This window comes from Scaptodrosophila lebanonensis, unplaced genomic scaffold (assembly GCF_003285725.1).
Source record: "Scaptodrosophila lebanonensis strain 11010-0011.00,11010-0021.00 unplaced genomic scaffold, SlebRS2 tig00000122-arrow-arrow-pilon, whole genome shotgun sequence".
NCBI classification, from domain to species: Eukaryota; Metazoa; Arthropoda; class Insecta; order Diptera; family Drosophilidae; genus Scaptodrosophila; species Scaptodrosophila lebanonensis.
The window spans coordinates 984,676-1,008,384 of record NW_022060580.1 but is presented as its reverse complement, the minus strand read 5'-3'; the positions used below and the strand labels follow the sequence as shown (position 1 = coordinate 1,008,384).

General features: G+C 34.9%; 1 protein-coding gene across 1 annotated transcript in view; it reads left to right on the top strand.

Moving 5' to 3' along the window:
• The window catches only part of LOC115628647 (unconventional myosin heavy chain 6), a 665,426-nt gene that overhangs the window by 619,428 nt on the left and 22,289 nt on the right, over positions 1-23,709 (top strand). Inside the window, exons 19-20 of the mRNA XM_030524816.1 lie at positions 6,252-6,584; positions 6,873-7,280. Of these exons, the coding sequence (XP_030380676.1) occupies positions 6,252-6,584; positions 6,873-7,280 (741 nt within the window). The remainder of the gene's footprint in view (positions 1-6,251; positions 6,585-6,872; positions 7,281-23,709) is intronic.

Sequence of the window (23,709 nt, the reverse complement as noted above, 5' to 3'; positions counted from 1 at the left end):
TCTGCCACGCCTCCTAGACTATAAGAGGTAGAGACACCAAACTTTGCAGAAAGATGCATTATGTACGTACGCTGTGCACGTTTGTTTTACTTTTTTGATTTTCCCCCCCACTTCCCCCTATGGGGGTTTTCCCGATTTTCCATTCGTATAATCGCCTATATCTCGGAGACTATAAGAATCAGGAGAATCTAGATACCAAGTTTAGTTATTTTAGCTCTTATACTTTCTCAGATCCTTGCTTTCATACATACAGACGGACAGACGGGCATGGCTATATCGACTCGGCTTGTCATGCTGATCAAGAATATATATACTTTGTGGGGTCTGCCACGCCTCCTTCTGTGTGTTACATGTACACTCGCACAAAACTAATATACCCTTGTACCCTTTGCGTACAGGGTATAAAAATAGAATGACAAACTACAAATTTTTATACACAGACGGTTCCAAAACGAAAGACTCTGTTGGTTACAGTGTTACTACTAATACTGATACCTTAAATCTTGGACTTATTCCACATTACTCCACAGTATTTTCAGCAGAAATTATAGCCATTTACAAAGCAATTAAAACTGCTCTCTCAAAACCCGGTAAATTTGCCATTTGTTCCGACTCACTCAGCCTTAACTGCAATAGCTTATCCAGATAAACAGAATTACTATCCTTTTATAATTATAACAATTTTAAACCACAAATTTCCCAAACTTAAAATGATTTGGATACCCAGCCACTTTATAATTAAAGGAAATGACAATGCTGACTGTATAGCTAAAATCGCCACTTCTCTCCCGCGTATCTTCACACCGAACAACAATATCTCTGACATTAATCACTTCCTCAAAGCTATTTCAAAACCAAATTTATATTTGAGTTCTTCAAAAATATTACTCAAGGCCAACTCAGTAGAGTACATCAGACTAAATTTGTTAGAATTCGCCTTGAAATTTCCCCTCGTATATAACTCAGTGTTGGAAGTTTGTCTGGATAAAGGGGAATTTCACTGTCGTGCTTGTTCGACTGTAATGTTCTCTATTGTTATTAAATAATAATGTCGTTGTGCACAAAACTCGCTCTTGATGTTGACCAGCCGCAGTAAATTAGCTGCTAGTTGTGTGATAAAATGTATGTATGTTAAATGCTCAGGGTAATTTGCTAAAGCTAGAAAAGGCTGCGGCGGATCAAAATAGTATTGCCCAAGTTGCATTTACACCGTGAAAAATCGAATTGTTAATTTGCATAAAATTACTGAGCTTCTCGCAAGCAATTTCGAATCGAATTGATTTGCTTAAAAACATATTCTGGTAAATTTGAGTCTCTACCGAAGCTCCAGTTGGATACATTTTAAACTGTCCCACCATCTGTCCCTTCTGTCCCGGCTATTTTTTTCTCACCTTCTTTCGAAAATTTGTTTGATTCATCCACTTTGCAAGCAATGGAAAATGAAAAGTAGTCTGCTTCAAAAAGGCTTATAAAAACAAGTAAAAAAGCTAAAGTCGGGTGTCCCGACTTTGAAATACTCTGTACTTGTTTAGAATAATTATAGAAATTAAAAAAAGTAACAGAATTAAAAAAATAATTTTTTGATCAATTTTACCTCTTTTGTTATTCGAACTCACGTATAATTGCACATATACAAAGCAATTGCGTCTATGTGAGTGTATGTATGTTTATGCTCGTATATTCGTGTCTGTGTAAGCATGTTAGCAGTCAACTAAACAGCAACATCAACAACAGCCGCGACGCAAAACAATAGTGGGCAGGTGTGTAAAGTAGCAGGGACCGGCAGCGTAGCGGCTGGCGAAGTGGCTGCAGCAACAAATCTGTATAGCGGAGGCGCTCGTCGACGCTTGCCAGAGAAGGGCCCACTTTCAAAGAATTAACAGCGGCGCGAAAGAAATAATTGCGCCGTTCAACTCAGCTTTCCTTTACTTCACTTTATTAGCCTTCAATGGCGATCAAAACAGGCAGATGGCCCAAATACTTAAGGATCTAATTTACACATATGGAGATGCTTAAATGATCCGCATCAGCGGAGAACACAACCGTATCGATAAGCGCAAATCGATACTTGAGCGCCAAGCTCGCAGTTTGCACTATGCACTACCGATTTGCATTACAATACTTTGTCGGCTCCGCCACGCCTCCTTCTTCCTGTTACATTTTTCAGCTCCCGCAAACATAATATTCTTCTGTACATTTCATGTACAGAGTATAATACCCCCCTGTACCCCCCAAAACGTAAAACGCTATATTAGTTTTTTGCGAATGTATGTAACAGGCTGAAGGAGGCGTGGCAGGCCCCACAAACTATATATATGACCGTCTGTCCGTCTGTCTGTATGAACGCAAGGAACTCAGAAAGTATAAGAGCTAGAACAACCAAACTGGTATTCAGATTCTCCTAAGTCCGAGAAAGTACGAGTTTAAGTTTTTTTTTCGATGCTCCCCCTACTCCTCCGCAGTTCGTGTTTTTTTACAAAACTTCCGTAATTTTTGTAATTTTCTACTCAGATTTGGCATGTACCTCCAGTTAGTGATTATGAGTCCGTATGCCAGTTTCATCATGATAGGTCAATTCTGAAGAAAATTATAACCATAAATAAAATCGCTGCCCGCAGCGCTGTCTGCAGCTGTTGTTGTTGCTGCTTTGGTTCAACTTTGTGCTGCATACATACAGGCATATAAACACCCAGAGACACGATTCTGTTATTAATTTATTCTATTGGAATTGTACATAAACAATTGTGTATACATGTATGCATGTGCTGAATATTTTATATTTCATTAAATATTAATTACTTTAATTAATTAAATTTTTTTTAATATTTTATTTTTTAAATTTATTTTTTATGTGGAGAGTACAGGTTATTTTACGGTGGGGCTTGCCCGACTGTAGCGTTCTATCTTGTTTTCCATAACTCCCGTAATTCTTTGAATTTTCATCATGATACGTCAATCCTGAAGAAAGTTATAGCCATAAATAAAATCGCAGCTCATGCTCTGCTTGTGGCTCTGCCCGCAGCTGTTGTTGTTGATGCTGCTTTGGTTCAACTTTGTGCTGCATACATACACGCATATAAACACGCATAGACACGATGATGTAGGTATTAAAAAAATTTAATTTATTAATTTAATTAATTAATTCCATTTTTTTTAGTAATTAAATTTTTTTTAAATAAATATTTTTTTAATTTTCCTTTTTTGTGGAGAGTACAGGCTATTTTACTGTTTTTCTTTTTAAGTAATTCTATGCTTCTCCTCTCTATTAAGTTTTTCCTTTTTTATTATTATTATAAAAGATAGAGAAGCTTACAAAACTGAACTAACTTAGGTGGTATAGCGCTAGCCTTCGGCTATGTTGTTTGGTATTGGTATTGTTGGTGGTGGTCTATTTACAAGTACATATGCTGTATGTTAGCCTAATTATATGTACATAATTGATTATGTAATTTATACATTTATTATACATTGTTTAGGAATACATTCTTATATTTACAGTTTTTTTTTTTTTTTTTTTTTTTTTAGTTTTTGGTACATGTTGGATGTTTTTAGGAAAAGCAAGATTTTTTGTATGTTATCTGTGTTGAGGTTGCTGAGGAGGTTTAGGAGGTTTAGGAGGTTTGTGTTGCTGAATATAGACTGTCTGGTATGGATGAGAGCTGCACATGCATGTGGTGGAATGTGGTGGTATATGGTAGTGTTGTTGTCTTGGCAAAAAGGGCAGGATGGTGGTTGGTTACGGTTAAGGTAATGTTGATGGGTCAGGTTAGTGTGGGCTAGTCCTGACTGACTGATTGGTGATCAACGCACAGTCCAAACGGTAAAGGCTAGGAAGCTGAAATTTGGACTTAAGTATCCTTTCATAGTCTAGGTGCCCACTAAGAAGGGATTTTGGAAAACTCGAGCACCAAAGGGGGGAAAAGTAGCTCCAAAGTTTGTTTGAAAAATCCGCATTTTTCAACCGATCGACTTAAAACTTTGTTTCTAAAATCAATTAAAGAATACAAACAAAACTGCATACTTAGATTTTCGAAATTTGTGTTGGAGCTTGAATTATTGGGGTTTTAATATTTATTCACTATTTCAAATGGCTTTAGGCTTTTCATTAATAACTTTATGCAGCAACAACAAATATCAAATAGTTGGGGACATCACATACACACACTCACACACACAACAAGCAACAGTTCGTGTCTATGTGTGCGGTTCTCTACGTACGGTTGAAAAAGTAAAGAGAAACATCCATATGTATGCCTGTGTACTTATGAATATAGCATGTATGTACATTCGTATTAATGTATACATTGAGCAATCGAACACAGTTGTTTGATTGTAAAAAAAATAATGCTCTAAAAACAACAACAACTAGCAAATTGAGATGAGAATTGTCAGAGCTTTTTGATCGTGGCTCATCGCTGCACGGCATTGACACGAGTGCCGTGTTTCATATTCCGAGTTTGTGCGTGACCGTATTGACTCAATATGGCACGAAAAGACTCAAATGTGAATTTAAAATTAGGATATACCCTTATAATTATTCCCCTTTTTTGCACATAGTCTATCTTAAAACGTTGCGTTATCTCTATATATAAAACAGTTTGTCCTTACTAATTGGTGATCAACGCACAGCCCAAACGGTAAAAGATGAGATTTGGACTCAAGTATCCTTTCATAGTATCCATCATAGTGTAGGAGCACACTGAGAAAGGCTTTTGGAAAATTCTAGCTCCAAAGGTGGGAAAACAAACTTTAAAAAATATTAGTTATAGTGGTCATGTTCGTTTAACGAAATAGTTTGGCAAGAACAAAAATGTAACGGACTACTGAACAATTTTTTGTCAATAACAGAAAATGTTCATTTAAATACCTTAAATGCATTCCTACTGGTAACTTATAAGGTGAAAACATATGGGTAGGTTATGCACACACAAAATAAATACAATTGGAAACATTATATTGAGCCGGGTTAAGACGGGCAATACCTGCTATTAGATTTTAGATTACATAGCTGCATACAACACTGTGTTAGCTTAAGATAGGCTAGCCGATAGAATTACACGGTCCTCATGCGACGCCTTACAAACGCAGCATGTGGACCAACCTAATTATATTGTCTAATAGAAATCACAATCAATTCCACACGCTGCTGCCCTACAACACAGCGTGAGTTTTGAATAAAATCGTGCACGGGCAGTACGAATCAAAGAACCGACGCGTAGTCATTTCAAGTGTAAAAGTATCTGCACCGCCTATGGAGGACTTTCGGAAACCTCCCCCTCTCCACCGCAGTTAGTAATTTTCTATAACTCACGTAATTTTTCACGTAATTTTTCATTCTAATGTAAGAAATACCTCCACTTATGAGTCCGTATGCCAAGTTTCGCATACACTCCCATAGATACAATTCCTAGTATCTGCAACTAACATAATTGTCTTGTTTTAAGTTTTCTTCATTTTTTAAATTTCTATTATTATTATCAATGTTGTAACACTCGACTTTAGCTTTTCCACTTGCTTTACTCTTTTTATAGCCTGTACCCAAAGGGTGAAAGGCTATACTAGTTTTGTGGGAATGTATGTAACAGGCAAACGGAGGCGTGGCAGACCCCACAAAGTATATATACACTTGAGCAGGGTGACAAGCCGAGTCGATATACCCATGTCCGTCTGTCCGTCTGTATGAGCGCAAGGATCTCATAAGGTGCAAGAGCTAGATTGACGAAACTTTGTATCCAGGTTCCCCTGAGCCCTAGGCAGGTCAAGTTTTTTTTTTTTATTCTCCCACGCAATTCATGTTTTTTTATAACTTCCGTAATTCTCGGAATTTTGAAATAAATTTTGGTAGTTACATCCAGTTAGTGCATATGTGTCTGTGTGCCAAGTTTCATCATGATAGGTAAATTCTAAAGAAAATTAAAGCCATAAATAAAATCGCTACACATGCGCTGACTGCAGCTCTGCCCGCAGATGCCATCAAAATTCATCATCTGCTATGATTATCTACTTTTGTTTTAAATTTCATCTAAATCAGTTAGTTTTAAGAAAAGTTATTAGTGAAACAATTTTACTTCGGTACTACGCCCACAAGCTGCAGCATCAAGTTCGCTCTTCTTCTTCCTTTTGCTTCTGCTAGAGGCGCATATACCTCAGTACCGGAAGTTTGCACGACTGTAGCGTTCTTTCTTGTTTTCCATTTCATTGTTGTTATTTTCTTAATAGCTGAACAAATTCTGTATCTTTATTTCTTGTAGTGTTTTTTTAGAACGCAAGGTACAAGACGGCGACAGTGGACACCAAGCTGTGAAGAAATACTATGTACAACCAATCGAAGACCATGCTATTCGAGATTCTATTTTATGGACGGACAGTACTATTCAATCGAATTTCAGCCCAGCTCCACAGCAAGCGATGTAATGCAAGTGATTAAAAAAAAAATTGGATTACATGACAATTCCAAAGGATATGCATTATATGAAGTTTTTGGAGATACAGAAAGAAGTCTTTTACCTGAAGAGAAGGTTTGTGATGTAATGGCAAAATGGGAAAAGTATCGATCTGCAACAGAACACGTAAAGCAAAATCAAGTAAGAATTTTTAGTATTTTAATTATGTTTTAGTACTTCACAAATAAGTAACTTATGTGAACATTAGATTCATCAATGATATCTAAAATGGTCATGTAGGGTCTTATATATCTAACACAATTTAAATTAGATCTTATTTTTCGGAAAAATTACAATACCTCTGACCACACAGATATAATATATCTAGTAGTAGTTAAAAACTCTTTATTGGTTACATCTGAATTAAGTCTTAATATACTGAATAAAATATCTTGTATACTAATTCTACTTTCCATTTTTTACTTTCAGCCACTTAATAATTTTGAATACAACCATCATCATGTATTTTTATTTAAAAAGCATCTATTCTGTGACGACTTCATCAACTTAGACGATCCAATTGAAAAAGAATTGCTATATCACCAAAATTTGCAAAACCTACGAACTGAACACTATCCTATTACAGAAATGGAAGCAATCATGTTAACAGCTTTACAAGGACAACTGGAGCTTGGAGACTGTGGAGATAATTTGACTGATTATAGAGGTGTTGCCAGCCATTGTTTACCACCGAGATTTGTTCCTAACATTCCTCATGAAGCCGTTGCAATGCATCATCAGAGCTTAAAAGGAATGCTACCAGCGGAAACAAAAAAAGCTTTTTTGAATTTGATACAAAGTTGGCCACTTTACCGTGCAACTATTTTCGACGTAATGGTAGGTGTATGAAAAAGGGATTCAATATTATTTTAAATATTATTTATACTGTGTACCAAAAAGGAACAAGAGTAACTTGGCAACTTGTTTGTTGCTGTATCCTTCGATGACAGCCAGGATGTCTTGTTGACTTCGAATCGTCTGACGTTTCCTGTAGAGTCTGAAAGAGGCGTAGCAACAAACTAAAAAGGTAGTCACAGTCAATCCAGATATTATGGGTTATTTTATCAGTTTATAACTCTTTGTATAAAGAACCATTCAAAAAGACATCTTCGTCGAAGGTTAGGAGGAACGTGCCGGTTACAATTTTGACTCGTCGTTGATGATGATGACGCCGTCGTCGATGACCGTGAATGACTCGAGATGGCTGGGTCGAGTGGTACAATGGGCCGTGCCACCAGAGTGTAGTTAATGGTTATGTTCGTACGAACGCTCATTGATTATGTTATTTAAATCGCTAGAGTCTAATATTGCTGGGTTAATAATTCCAATCGTTGTGAGTGTAACAGATAACATTAAAGTTTCAAGTTCCGAAATTAATATTCTATTTCTTGACAGCAAAGTTTCGTTCTGTGTTTATTTGGCTATTCTTTGAATTTTTTATTAGCATGTTTACTGCGTCTGTTAACTTATTTAATTGTTATTGCGTTTTCGTATTTATATTTACCTGCCTATTTGCAAATTCATTGAGCTCCTGTTGTGTCAGATTCAATTTTTCAAAGTCGTCAAAGTACGGAGTCCCAGCAACTACCTTTAAACCCGTGCCTAACATGTTAATGCTTCTGGCGTGCCGATGGTGAATGTCTATTATTGCTAAGAGTGTTCTCGTGTGTTGTATGTCCGAGTCTAGTATCTGTTTCATGTGTGATTGAGTAAAATGGTTCTCCCTGTTTCACCCATTATTTCCGCGAACATTTTAAATTAGTCGAGTACTTTAAATATTGGAAATCTTTCCAAATGGTCGTGAATTAAGACTGTGGTCCCCAAGTCTGCTTCCACTGTTTCTTCGTTGTACAAGGATGTTAGTTTATTTTCCAGTCTCCTATTTGATCTTACGAGGACTCTGTCTCCTACCTGGAAATTTACATTTTGTATTCGTTCGTTTAACCTTTGCATTTGTATATTCTGTACTTTAAGGACTTTATCTCTTATTTCTGCGTCAATCTCTGGGGAAGAAGAATGAATCACGTCAATAGGTCGTTTGTCGATAACTGAATGTATTGTCTTGTTGTATTCTATAGTTGCCTTAAGTACTAGTACGGTTGTGTCAGCAATATTACTTTCAGACATCTTGCGATTTCAACAAGAGTTCTCTGGAATATGTCAAAATATGTCAACGTGCAATATCTCACCCACATGCAACGGAATAGGTGTCTCTCCAAGTACCTTTTGGGGGTGCTGATCATATTTTTCTTTTTGACAAATTTTGCAATTTCCAACCACTTCGTTTGCGAGTTGGGTTATCATGCGTTCGGGTTGCGGTCAAAGACTGCGAATGTCAGGGGCTGGTGGTCGGTAAAAATATTAAAATTTTTCCCTCCGTACAAGTAATTCCTGAGGTTCTTTAGAGCCCTTACTATAGCGAGCAACTCCCTTTTGCTTGTAGCGAAATTTAGGTCTCTATCTTTTAAAGTCCTAGATATCATAGTTATGGGTTTTCCGTCTTGAGACAAGGCTGCTCCCAAACCAAAGGATGAAGCGTCAGTTATTAGGTCAAACGGCTTCTTATAATCAAGATAGAGTAACATTACATTTTCGGATTTAAGAACCTCTTTAAGCCTTCAGAATGCCGCGCATTGTTTCTGGTGGAAATATACTGGTATTTTCTTTGACTGATCAGCGCAAACATTTCCATTTTCTCCCTTTAAAATATCATTTAAAGGTCTTGCTATTGATGCGAAGTCTTTAATAAAGCATCAGTAGTAACTTGCCAATGCATGAAAGGATCTGACATTGAACATATATATATATATATATATATATATATATATATATATATATATATATATATATATATATATATATATATATATATATAGCTTTGCAAGTATATATATATATATATCAGCAGGTATTGCCGTCTTAATCCGGCTCAATATAATGATTCCAATTGTATTTATTTTGTGTGTGCATAACCTACCCATATGTTTTCACCTTATAAGTAAGTTACCAGTAGGAAGGCATTTAAGGTATTTAAATGAACATTTTCTGTTCTTGACAAAAAATCGTTTTCCCCTCGTTTTCCCCCCTTTGCAGCTAGAATTTTCCAAAAGCCTTTATTAGTGTGCTCCTACACTATGATGGATACTATGAAAGGATACTTGAGTCCAAATTTCATCTTCTACCGTTTGGGCTGTGCGTTGATCACCAACGTTTTCAGATAGACTATGTGCAAAAAAGGGGAATAATTATAAGGGTATATCCTAACTTTAAATTGTCATTTGAGTCTTTTCGTGCCATATTGAGTCAATACGGTCACGCACAAACTCGGAATATGAAACACGGCACTCGTGTCAATGCCGTGCAGCGATGAGCCACGATCAAAAAGCACTGACAATTCTCATCTCAATTTGCTAGAGTACATCTTTCGATAGTTGAAGCCACCGATACCATCAAAATATCGAAGTTTGAATGCAATAAGCAGAATATTTAAATAATAAAATCTAATTATTTATTGAGATCGATAAGAACAAATCATATACATACATACATCTGCCCGCAATGCGAAGCAGAATATGCGTAGCTCCGTTATTCGGTTTCTGCTTTACTATCGCTTACGCAGTCGTTGCCTAGCGACGGTAACTGTAAACTTTTGGCGTTTTGCCTTTGCAATTAACATTAAATGGTCAAAACGAAAGAAGAAGAGCGAGCCAACAACTTGAAGTTGTTGTTGTTTTGTATGTACATGCTACATACATATACAGGCATACGTACATATGCTTGTACATATGTATGTATGCATGGGCACACATAGACACGAACTGTTGCTTGTTGTATGTATGTGTGAGTGTGTGTATGGGATGTCCCCAACTATTTGATATTTGATATACATATGGCAAGTAAAAAACATATTGCTATATTTTAATCGTTGAATGCCAATTTGTTGATATAGTTATGTTGATAACATTACCCAAATTTGAAATCGATGGGACAAAATATATCGAAAATATCGATACTTGTGTTGATATATCGTAATACATGTCGAATACAAATACAACGAAAAAAAACGTTTGTGAGTTATTGATTATAATACTGTATTCGATTGTTCACTGTACACATATGTACATAAATACATACAAATGTATTTGCATGTGTACGATAACTGTAAACTTTTGGCATTTTGCGTATGCAATTAACAGCCGTAAATGATCAAAACGAAAGAAGATTTGCCAGCCAATAACTTGTTGTTGTTGTTTTAAAAATTTCGATTTGAAACCATATAACACTATTTATTACAATTAAACAACAGTGTTCGATACATACAAACCTATATATGTACATATATAAGAATGTATGTACGTACATACATACTTATTGATGTACATATGTTCATACTATACATACAGACGTATGTACATATGTATGTACGTATGTAAAACATATGGTGCTGGTGTAATTCATAATGCGAAATTCTTTCTAAGGGGAGCAATGTCCCCCCTGCCCAACCTGCGTACGCCCTTGTAGTCCGTTGTCCTAAAAACCCCTTATGCCAAATGTACTAAACAAAGAAAAAATACCATAAAAATGTTTATGTTATAATGTTAATAATTTTTAATTAATTAACATTTCTTGCCCTGTCAGTGCAAGACGAATGTACTGTTATACATATGTATCTATTTATGTATGTACATACATGTGTACAAATGAACATTCACACATTAGCGTCTCACATTTTGCTTTGACTACTTCAACCGTTTGCACGCAACTACACGAACAGCTGCTTGTATGTATGTTTGTGTGTGTGTGTGTATGTATACTTAGTTGTCCCCAACTGTTTGATATTTTTTATTGTTTGTTCTGCCTACATTTGTAAAATGCATATTTTAAAAATCTTTAAATGCAAAGTTGTAATTTTAGTTACGTAGATTATATTACCCAAATTTGAAATCGATCGGACAAAATTTATAACACAACCTTTTCATTTGAAAAATGCATAAATATTAAAACCCAAATAATTCAAGCTCCAACACAAATTTCGAAAAACCGAGTATGCAGTTTTGTTTGTATTCTTTTATAGATTATAAAAACCAAATTTAAAGTTGATCGATTTAGAAATGCAGAATTTTCAAACAAACTGTGGAGCTACTTTTCCCCCCTTTGGAGCTCGAATTTCCAAAAACCCTTCTTAGTGCGCATCTACACCATAATAGGATACTTGAGCCCAAATTTCAGGTTCCTAGCTTTTACCGTTTGGGCTGTGGGGTGTTGATTGTGTTTCAATTTTTCCACGGAAAACCCCCCCTTTTTCATGCCCCAGGAAAAATGGTGAAAAACCAAGTATACAGTTTTTCTTGTATTCTTTTTGAGAGTATACAAACTCAGTTTGAAGTTAATTGGATGAAAATTGTAGAATTTTCATACAAACGTTGGAGCCCGTTTTCCCCCCCTTGGCGTTCGAATTTTCCAAAACCGCTTCTTAGTGCTCACCTGCACCACTGAAGACAACATATGCCCAATTTTCAGCCTCCTAGCTCTTACCGTTTGGGCTGTGCGTTGATTGCAAATAGCTTTTCGTTTACTGAATTTTCCACCGGAAAATCATTATTTTTCAGGCCGCAGGAAAAATATTGAAAATCCAAGTATACAGTTTTTTTTGTATTCTTTGTGAGAGTATACAAACTAAGTTTTGAAGTTAATCGAATAAAAATCACCTTTACCCTAAACAAACAAACTTGTCCTACATTGTCGCTAAACAACATCAATATTCCACAAAAAAACGATGTAACATACCTTGGTGTCCATTTGGATAGACGGCTTACTTGGCGCAAACACATCGAGGCGAAGAGAGATCAACTGAAACTAAAAGCTATTAATCTACTTTGGCTTGTAAACGTCCGTTCACCACTGAAACTGGAGTACAAAGCACTCTTGTACAATGCAGTTCTCAAACCAATTTGGGCATGTGGCTCTGAACTATGGAGAAACGCTTCCATTAGTAACTTAGAGTTAATCAAGAGATCTCAATCGAAGATACTGAGAACGCCCCAGTGATGGTACATACGGAGTGAAAATATCCGGAAAGATTTAAATTTTAAAGATTTAAAGATTAAATCGCCAAGGTGAAAGCAAAGTACCAGCTTAAGTTTCGGAACCATCCAAATAGACTTGTGCAGCAATAACAGTTAGTTAATTGTAATTAATTAAAATAACTATATTAGATTAAGATTTGATTACTTATCGTAAGTCTCCGAGAGAGAAGATTCAATAAATAAAAAAACTTAAAAAATAATAATAATAATGCACAAATGCATAAAAATTTGATGCACAAATACAGGATCTTAACAAGAAAGAACGCTACAGTCGAGCAAGCCCGACAGTGAAATACCCGGTACCCAGACAAACTTCCGTCACTGAGTTATATACGCCCATAGCAGTTCTTTAATAACTTTTCTTAGATAATTGTACATATATTGCGTGTGCAAAGTTTTATGTAGCTTTTGAAATGTGGACAGTATTGACGAAGTTCTTTAGCGGAGCAAGGGGGAAAATTCCAAAAAATAAAATAAATAAATGCTGATTCAGAATATATATACTTTATGGGTCGGAGATGCTTTCTTCTGCATGTTACATACTTTACACAAACCGTACGGGTACAGGGTATAACCAGCGCTTAGGCAGTGTCTGTGTCGGGGCTCCAGAAGTAGAGAAATACTACTCTGCAAACGTAGGCAAAACAGCGGGGTGAAGCTGTCGCTGCCGTCGCTGTTGACGCTGTATGCTGCTTCAGTTGTTGTTGTCGTAACAATTTTATTTAATTAATTTATTATTTAATTTTTGTCTTCTATTGCTGCTGTCGGTAGTGACTTGTTATGTTGCCTCTGTTTGAGTGAATTTAGGATATTTACAGTTGTGCGCCAATTAAGAAGTTCTTATCGTCGATTATTATTACGTTCAATCTACTGAGGATTAATTATTTATTTGACGCAGTGCTTTTGTGCACTAAACTAAAGACTAAGAACATAATTTTAACCAAAGCCAGCCTTGTGCATGGTGCATTGCACTCAACATTGTCGGTTTTCGTTCTGCAATATACGCGGACGTTGCTGATCTCGCTCTATTATCACGCCAGTTCTGCATGGTCGATTTGGCAACTTGTTTGTTGTTGAGTGATGGTGTTAACTTATACACCACTGGTCTTAACCCGTCTTTGCTGGACAAAGTTTTTTACTTAAAATTATGTTTATTTACCATATGCTATTTCTCTTATGTTTAATTTCAGAAAAGTTCCTAAAGGAACTACTAAATAGGAAATTATTTTGCACGTACCGAAAGCTAGGGCATATAGCGCAATAACATATACTAGGTCTGTTCAAAAGGAAAGGTGAATTTTGATTTTTTTTTGAAAAGTATATATTTATTCATCAACTATAATTTAATATTTTTGTCATCTGTTGCTGTGTTTGTTGTTAGTGCCTCTTTATTTAGCTTTTCTGCCTGCCGTCCTGTTTCAATAAGTTTGTGTGTGTCTTTCAGTGTTTTGTTTTTTGCATCGCGCCCACATAATTTTTGTTGTACTGCCGCTCTCACAAATTTGTGTTAGAGCTTTATCTTAGCGTCACTCAGCTAAGTACGGTTCTTTTTATTTCTGCCGTTTTGTTGTTTGTGCATTGCGCTCGCACACTCTAATTTTTCGTTTACTTATATTTAACCCTAGAAAACTTGTTGTGGTTAATGCGTCGTGTTGCAAGAAGACTTGCACATATAAATATGCTCTGCATTGTGACCAACTGCAGTTCATAAGCTGCTGGTTGTGTGACAATATGATGCATATTACATGTGCAGGTCTCAGTGGGAGGGACTATGATAAGGTCATCGCGGCGTAAATTGGTGTTGTCATACGTGCATTCATAATCAATTTGAATTCTCGCGGATGTACAATAACGTGAGGAATCATTTTGTAAAGATGCACAAATTGACTAAGCAGTTGGCGAGCGATTTCGACTCAGGAGCTAAGTTGCTAAGCAAGTATAAATTTGACTCTCCACCTAAAAAGAGGTTGGAGACTCAATAATTGTGCCCTCCGTCGCGCCCTCAATCGCTTGCTCCTCTCCCATCAACTCCTCAACACATTGACTTCTCTCCAATGCTATTTCTGTCAACCTCTCCAGGTATTATATTTGATAATTCCCCTTTACCCCTGCCGATTACCGTTTCAGCGACCCCTATTTTTGTCCCACCCGCACGCAGCGAAACAGCAGGACGGTCTTATAAACCATCTGAGCCTGTTTCTCGCATTCGTAAGAATCAATGGGAACTGTCCTCTGGTGAAATGGTCGATATTGCTTTCACCTCACCTGCATGCCTTACAGTCCGTAGCGCTTCGGAAGAAAGTATTTGTTTCAAGGCTGTCTCCTGATTCTAGCTGTGAGTCTATCGCAGCTTATATTGCTATCGAATCTTCTGCTAGCGTTTCCATCTCGAAATTTAATTTTTAAGATTAATGTTCCGTTTTAAAACTATTATAGAAATTTAAAAAATTAGGCAATAAAAAAAAATAATAATTCGAACTCACGTAAAGGGTGAATAATTGCACATTTACATAGCAATTGCGTCTATGTGATTGTCTGCATTTTTATACGAGTCTATTCGTGTCTGTGTAAGCATGTTTGCAGTCAACCAAAGCACCAACATCAACAACAGCTGCCGGCAGCGGTTGGGCAGCAATTATATTTTTGGCTTTAACAATCGGTCTATCATAATAAAACTTGACATAAAAACAAAATTTTAGTTCAAAATTCGAAAAATTACGTGGTAAATCGAAAAAATAAAACAAACTTGTATAGCGTACATACATAAGGCATCTTTGTGCAAAATTTGGTGTCTCTATCTCTTATAGTCTCAGAAACAGGTGTTAATGCGGACGGATGGATGGACAGACGGACATTGATCGACTCATCTTGTAATGCTGATCAAGAATATACATACTTTGTGGTGTCTGCGACGCCTCCTTCTGCCTGTTACATTTTTCAGCTCCCGCAAACCTAATATACTCTTGTACATTTCATGTACAGAGTATCATAAAGATATTTAATAATTCAACTTTATAATTTCAACTTAAAAGATAAGAAAGCCTAAGAAAAAACTATACAATAACGTCTACTAATGCCTCCGACCCGTGGGGGGAATTTTAGAGAGACATTATAGACCTAAGAGGCTAAAAAAAATATTGTAAGTACAGAAGGAAAAGTATTTCCACTTAACAGCTAATTAAGCATAAAGAGAAAGAGTAAAATGGAGATTTCCAACCCGGTGGTGTAAAATTTGAAAGCCAGTCCGGCAAGTTATTTGCGTTACGGCAACATCTCCTTCTCCAGCGCTATTTATCACTTGCTCCTATATCCCTCCTTCTTCTGATATTCAAGTTTATATGCGTGATAACTTGATTGTTATGGTGGGGGATTTTAATTTATCCAGCATTTCTTAGTCATTCTTTAATAGTTCCCCTCACCTTATTCCTTCGACACATCATTACTTTTTAGATTGCCTTCTTGAACCTCTTTAGTTCAAATTAATCCAATATATTATCACCTTCATAGATATCTCGATTTAGTGTTTGTTAATGATATCACTAATGTTGTTGTTTCTAGATCTTCTCCTTTAACAGTGTGTGAAGATATTTTATTTTTATTTATTTATTTATTTATTTATTTATTTATTTATTTATTTATTTATTTATTTATTTATTTATTTATTTATTTATTTATTTATTAACCTTATCCTTACAAGTATCGGTTACTTTTAAATTATTACGCTAGTCATTACAATTGAATCATAGTTTTAGTTTTCACATTAAACATTTTCATTATTCTTTATAATTATATATTTTTAATTGAATAGTTTAATAGTTTTATACTTAATCTAAATTTCCTATTAAACTAAGTGTGTCGTTAATATTATAATTTTTGGTAACGTTAATTTAGTTAATGTTTTGTAAGTGTGCTAGAATCTTAACTCTAAAGTGCGTCTCGCTGCTAATTGTTTTTAGGTTATGCGGAAGATCATTCCACAGACGAACAGCAGAAATAAAGAAATGTTTTTCCGAGATTGCTAATTTAAATTTAGTGCAGACTATGTTGTTCGTTCTTCTTGATGTCGTGAAAGCAATTTTGTCGTGCAGATAATTTGGTTCCTTACGTGCAATAATTTTGTGCAAGAAGATTAGGGTTCTAAGCTTAATCCAGGAGTCAAGAGTCAGATTGAATATTTTATTGGTGTATGTCGTTATTGAATGTCTTCTTTGAATGTTGAAAATGTACCGTGCTATGCTATTAAAGGCTACTTTTAATTTGTTTTGACTTACTGCATCGCAGTATCCAAAAAGTTCAATCCCATAATAGCAAGGGTGTCAGGCATGTTTTGGCAATAAGGAGCTTTAGTTTTATAGGAAGAAAATTCAGCGTCAAAGACAGGCGCCTTAGTGCGCTATATAGTCTACCTACTGCCTTATTGACATGGTCACACCAAGTTTGATTTCTAATATTTGTTTCAAGGCTGTCTCCTGATTCTAGCTGTGAGTCTATCGCAGCTTATATTGCTATCGAATCTTCTGCTAGCGTTTCCATCTCGAAATTTAATTTTTAAGATTAATGTTCCGTTTTAAAACTATTATAGAAATTTAAAAAATTAGGCAATAAAAAAAAATAATAATTCGAACTCACGTAAAGGGTGAATAATTGCACATTTACATAGCAATTGCGTCTATGTGATTGTCTGCATTTTTATACGAGTCTATTCGTGTCTGTGTAAGCATGTTTGCAGTCAACCAAAGCACCAACATCAACAACAGCTGCCGGCAGCGGTTGGGCAGCAATTATATTTTTGGCTTTAACAATCGGTCTATCATAATAAAACTTGACATAAAAACAAAATTTTAGTTCAAAATTCGAAAAATTACGTGGTAAATCGAAAAAATAAAACAAACTTGTATAGCGTACATACATAAGGCATCTTTGTGCAAAATTTGGTGTCTCTATCTCTTATAGTCTCAGAAACAGGTGTTAATGCGGACGGATGGATGGACAGACGGACATTGATCGACTCATCTTGTAATGCTGATCAAGAATATACATACTTTGTGGTGTCTGCGACGCCTCCTTCTGCCTGTTACATTTTTCAGCTCCCGCAAACCTAATATACTCTTGTACATTTCATGTACAGAGTATCATAAAGATATTTAATAATTCAACTTTATAATTTCAACTTAAAAGATAAGAAAGCCTAAGAAAAAACTATACAATAACGTCTACTAATGCCTCCGACCCGTGGGGGGAATTTTAGAGAGACATTATAGACCTAAGAGGCTAAAAAAAATATTGTAAGTACAGAAGGAAAAGTATTTCCACTTAACAGCTAATTAAGCATAAAGAGAAAGAGTAAAATGGAGATTTCCAACCCGGTGGTGTAAAATTTGAAAGCCAGTCCGGCAAGTTATTTGCGTTACGGCAACATCTCCTTCTCCAGCGCTATTTATCACTTGCTCCTATATCCCTCCTTCTTCTGATATTCAAGTTTATATGCGTGATAACTTGATTGTTATGGTGGGGGATTTTAATTTATCAAGCATTTCTTAGTCATTCTTTAATAGTTCCCCTCACCTTATTCCTTCGACACATCATTACTTTTTAGATTGCCTTCTTGAACCTCTTTAGTTCAAATTAATCCAATATATTATCACCTTCATAGATATCTCGATTTAGTGTTTGTTAATGATATCACTAATGTTGTTGTTTCTAGATCTTCTCCTTTAACAGTGTGTGAAGATATTTTATTTTTATTTATTTATTTATTTATTTATTTATTTATTTATTTATTTATTTATTTATTTATTTATTTATTTATTTATTTATTTATTTATTTATTTATTTATTTATTTATTTATTTATTTATTTATTTATTTATTTATTTATTTATTTATTTATTTATTTATTTATTTATTTATTAACCTTATCCTTACAAGTATCGGTTACTTTTAAATTATTACGCTAGTCATTACAATTGAATCATAGTTTTAGTTTTCACATTAAACATTTTCATTATTCTTTATAATTATATATTTTTAATTGAATAGTTTAATAGTTTTATACTTAATCTAAATTTCCTATTAAACTAAGTGTGTCGTTAATATTATAATTTTTGGTAACGTTAATTTAGTTAATGTTTTGTAAGTGTGCTAGAATCTTAACTCTAAAGTGCGTCTCGCTGCTAATTGTTTTTAGGTTATGCGGAAGATCATTCCACAGACGAACAGCAGAAATAAAGAAATGTTTTTCCGAGATTGCTAATTTAAATTTAGTGCAAACTATGTTGTTCGTTCTTCTTGATGTCGTGAAAGCAATTTTGTCGTGCAGATAATTTGGTTCCTTACGTGCAATAATTTTGTGCAAGAAGATTAGGGTTCTAAGCTTAATCCAGGAGTCAAGGGTCAGATTGAATATTTTATTGGTGTATGTCGTTATTGAATCTCTTCTTTGAATGTTGAAAATGTACCGTGCTATGCTATTAAAGGCTACTTTTAATTTGTTTTGACTTACTGCATCGCAGTATCCAAAAAGTTCAATCCCATAATAGCAAGGGTGTCAGGCATGTTTTGGCAATAAGGAGCTTTAGTTTTATAGGAAGAAAATTCAGCGTCAAAGACAGGCGCCTTAGTGCGCTATATAGTCTACCTACTGCCTTATTGACATGGTCACACCAAGTTTGATTTCTAATATTTGTTTCAAGGCTGTCTCCTGATTCTAGCTGTGAGTCTATCGCAGCTTATATTGCTATCGAATCTTCTGCTAGCGTTTCCATCTCGAAATTTAATTTTTAAGATTAATGTTCCGTTTTAAAACTATTATAGAAATTTAAAAAATTAGGCAATAAAAAAAAATAATAATTCGAACTCACGTAAAGGGTGAATAATTGCACATTTACATAGCAATTGCGTCTATGTGATTGTCTGCATTTTTATACGAGTCTATTCGTGTCTGTGTAAGCATGTTTGCAGTCAACCAAAGCACCAACATCAACAACAGCTGCCGGCAGCGGTTGGGCAGCAATTATATTTTTGGCTTTAACAATCGGTCTATCATAATAAAACTTGACATAAAAACAAAATTTTAGTTCAAAATTCGAAAAATTACGTGGTAAATCGAAAAAATAAAACAAACTTGTATAGTGTACATACATAAGGCATCTTTGTGCAAAATTTGGTGTCTCTATCTCTTATAGTCTCAGAAACAGGTGTTAATGCGGACGGATGGATGGACAGACGGACATTGATCGACTCATCTTGTAATGCTGATCAAGAATATACATACTTTGTGGTGTCTGCGACGCCTCCTTCTGCCTGTTACATTTTTCAGCTCCCGCAAACCTAATATACTCTTGTACATTTCATGTACAGAGTATCATAAAGATATTTAATAATTCAACTTTATAATTTCAACTTAAAAGATAAGAAAGCCTAAGAAAAAACTATACAATAACGTCTACTAATGCCTCCGACCCGTGGGGGGAATTTTAGAGAGACATTATAGACCTAAGAGGCTAAAAAAAATATTGTAAGTACAGAAGGAAAAGTATTTCCACTTAACAGCTAATTAAGCATAAAGAGAAAGAGTAAAATGGAGATTTCCAACCCGGTGGTGTAAAATTTGAAAGCCAGTCCGGCAAGTTATTTGCGTTACGGCAACATCTCCTTCTCCAGCGCTATTTATCACTTGCTCCTATATCCCTCCTTCTTCTGATATTCAAGTTTATATGCGTGATAACTTGATTGTTATGGTGGGGGATTTTAATTTATCAAGCATTTCTTAGTCATTCTTTAATAGTTCCCCTCACCTTATTCCTTCGACACATCATTACTTTTTAGATTGCCTTCTTGAACCTCTTTAGTTCAAATTAATCCAATATATTATCACCTTCATAGATATCTCGATTTGGTGTTTGTTAATGATATCACTAATGTTGTTGTTTCTAGATCTTCTCCTTTAACAGTGTGTGAAGATATTTTATTTTTATTTATTTATTTATTTATTTATTTATTTATTTATTTATTTATTTATTTATTTATTAACCTTATCCTTACAAGTATCGGTTACTTTTAAATTATTACGCTAGTCATTACAATTGAATCATAGTTTTAGTTTTCACATTAAACATTTTCATTATTCTTTATAATTATATATTTTTAATTGAATAGTTTAATAGTTTTATACTTAATCTAAATTTCCTATTAAACTAAGTGTGTCGTTAATATTATAATTTTTGGTAACGTTAATTTAGTTAATGTTTTGTAAGTGTGCTAGAATCTTAACTCTAAAGTGCGTCTCGCTGCTAATTGTTTTTAGGTTATGCGGAAGATCATTCCACAGACGAACAGCAGAAATAAAGAAATGTTTTTCCGAGATTGCTAATTTAAATTTAGTGCAAACTATGTTGTTCGTTCTTCTTGATGTCGTGAAAGCAATTTTGTCGTGCAGATAATTTGGTTCCTTACGTGCAATAATTTTGTGCAAGAAGATTAGGGTTCTAAGCCTAATCCAGGAGTCAAGAGTCAGATTGAATATTTTATTGGTGTATGTCGTTATTGAATCTCTTCTTTGAATGTTGAAAATGTACCGTGCTATGCTATTAAAGGCTACTTTTAATTTGTTTTGACTTACTGCATCGCAGTATCCAAAAAGTTCAATCCCATAATAGCAAGGGTGTCAGGCATGTTTTGGCAATAAGGAGCTTTAGTTTTATAGGAAGAAAATTCTGCGTCAAAGACAGGCGCCTTAGTGCGCTATATAGTCTACCTACTGCCTTATTGACATGGTCACACCAAGTTAATGTTTGGTTTATATTTATTCCCAGGTTTATTGCCTGCTCTACATACGCAATGGGCTCATTGTTGAGGCGTACTTGCTCAAGATTGAGTGTGTTGATTTTTTTTTTATATATTACTAAACATTTTGACTTTTTAGGGTTGACCTCCAATCCGTTAATACTTGCCCATTTGCTGATTTTGAAGAGATCATCATTGCAGACACGTATACATTCATCTATTCTACATAACGGACGACTAACATACATCTGGACATCATCAGCATACATGTGTAACTCGGAATTAGACACACAACATGGAAGATCATTGACATAAATTGAGAACAATAGTGGCCCTAAGACAGACCCCTGAGGGACTCCATGCTTTATGAATAAAAAAGACGAAAAATTATGCGAAGTAACTACTGCTTGGTGACGACAGGACAAATATGACTGGACAAGATTAGTGGCTGAGTCAGAGAAATTATAAAGTCTTTTTAATTTCGTACACAGTATGTTATGATTAACAGAGTCAAAAGTTTTTGAGTAGTCTAGTAGGGTTAGGAAAGTTACCTTACTGTCGTCCATTTCTTTCCTAATATCATCAGTACTTTTAATTAATGATGTAATACAACTTCTATTACTTCTGAAGCCCGATTGTTTATCACTCAAGAGTGAATTTTCTACCATGTAATTGCTAATTTGTTTGGTCATCAAGTGTTCAAGTGCTTTTGATAGAAATGGTAGAATTGTGATTGGCCTGAAGTCATAGCTTCCTTTTGGGATAGGAATTTTGTCATCCTACTCTAGAAATTTGTCTTCCCTTTTCTAGATCTAGTGCATGGCCTTCTGAGTGTAACATGCCTCGCAAATGTGATTTTGTTATGCTTAACCGTTTGATTTCTAATACTAATTGGTCTTTCTTGTATAGCTCCGTTGATATACTTGTAGATGTTGCTTCACAATTTGTTTATGACACCATGTATTCCATCTCCGATGTCTGTGTTCCCAAAGCCTCCATGATTTACGTGTAGACTTTCTAACGTTTTTTAAACATAAAATCCATATATTTCAAAAAGTTCAAGCAGTCGGACTTAGGTGTTGACGTCTTTAAATATTGTATTGCAAATCTAATTTTCTTTTTTTAAACTCCCTGTGTTACACAAATTATCTTGAGCGTTGCAAGCTCCAATTCAAAATGTTCTATAACTTCGTAAATTCTAAGCGGAAATAATAACAATTCTTGTAATGAGTCTGTAAGTGCTAAATTATTTGCAAATTTTTTCCAGTCGACGTACTCTCCAAATCTTTTAACGGTAATTCTTACTCCTTCCGCATTATGCCTTCAAATTCTATATTTGCTGCAATATGTCATTCTTAAATTATTTAAAAAAATAAATACTTCCTCTTTACAGCATGGATTTGTTAAAAATCGGTCAACAACGACTAATCTGCTTGAATTTACATCTTTGTTAAATGATGCATTCCTAACAAAGATGCAAGCTGATGTTATATATACTGACTTCAGCAAAGCATTTGATTCTGTGAATCACGACCTCCTCCTCTTGATGCTCAAACTTTTTGAAATGGATTTCGAATATTTCTAAACCTGTTCTCGTAACTTCTGGTGTCATCTTGGCCCCCTATTATTCACTCTATTTATTAATGACCTTCCGTCTATCCTGCTGCATTCCCGTGTACTAATTTATGCCGATGATTTGAAGCTAATTTTTTGGTATAAAGATCCTCTTTATCATTCTCGTCTGCAGTACGATCTAAGATGTATATCTACAGTTGAACATCTTGGAGTTCTTTTTGATCCCAAGTTGAATTTCAGTCTTCACATCATCCACTATCGTTAACAAAGCTAAGGGTGTTCTTGGTTTTACTAAACGATACAATTTCTTTTTTTTGCTCTTCGTGGTCAAAACTGGGATCCTAATCTGCGATTACCTTCCTACTCCAGTAGACTTCTCCTTATTAACCTGTTTTCGTTAGCTCACCGTAGGACAATTCTTGGTGTTCTGTTCCTCCTCAAGTGGATTGTCGGAGATGTTGATTCCTTTTAGGTCGTATTATTTTTCTGTTCCTTCAAGGGTAACATAGAACTTTCTGCCTTTTCTACTTAACAGCACTAGCAATTACGCTATGCCCAATCCTTATATTATGCTCCAATTATAATACTTTTTACTTTCTGATCTCAACTGAGCTCTCTCTCCCCTTATTAAAATCGTATTTTTCTATTGGCTTTTTTATTTCTTTAGTTTTATCTAGTATACAAGTAAGTTCTGTTTTGTTTTGATTTTGATTATTTTTTTTCTCTCAAATCGACAGCTATTTTTGTCAATAAAATAAAATAAATTAAACCAACATACAAATAAATAAAAAAATACCAAATTAAGTATGGATGCTCTCGGAT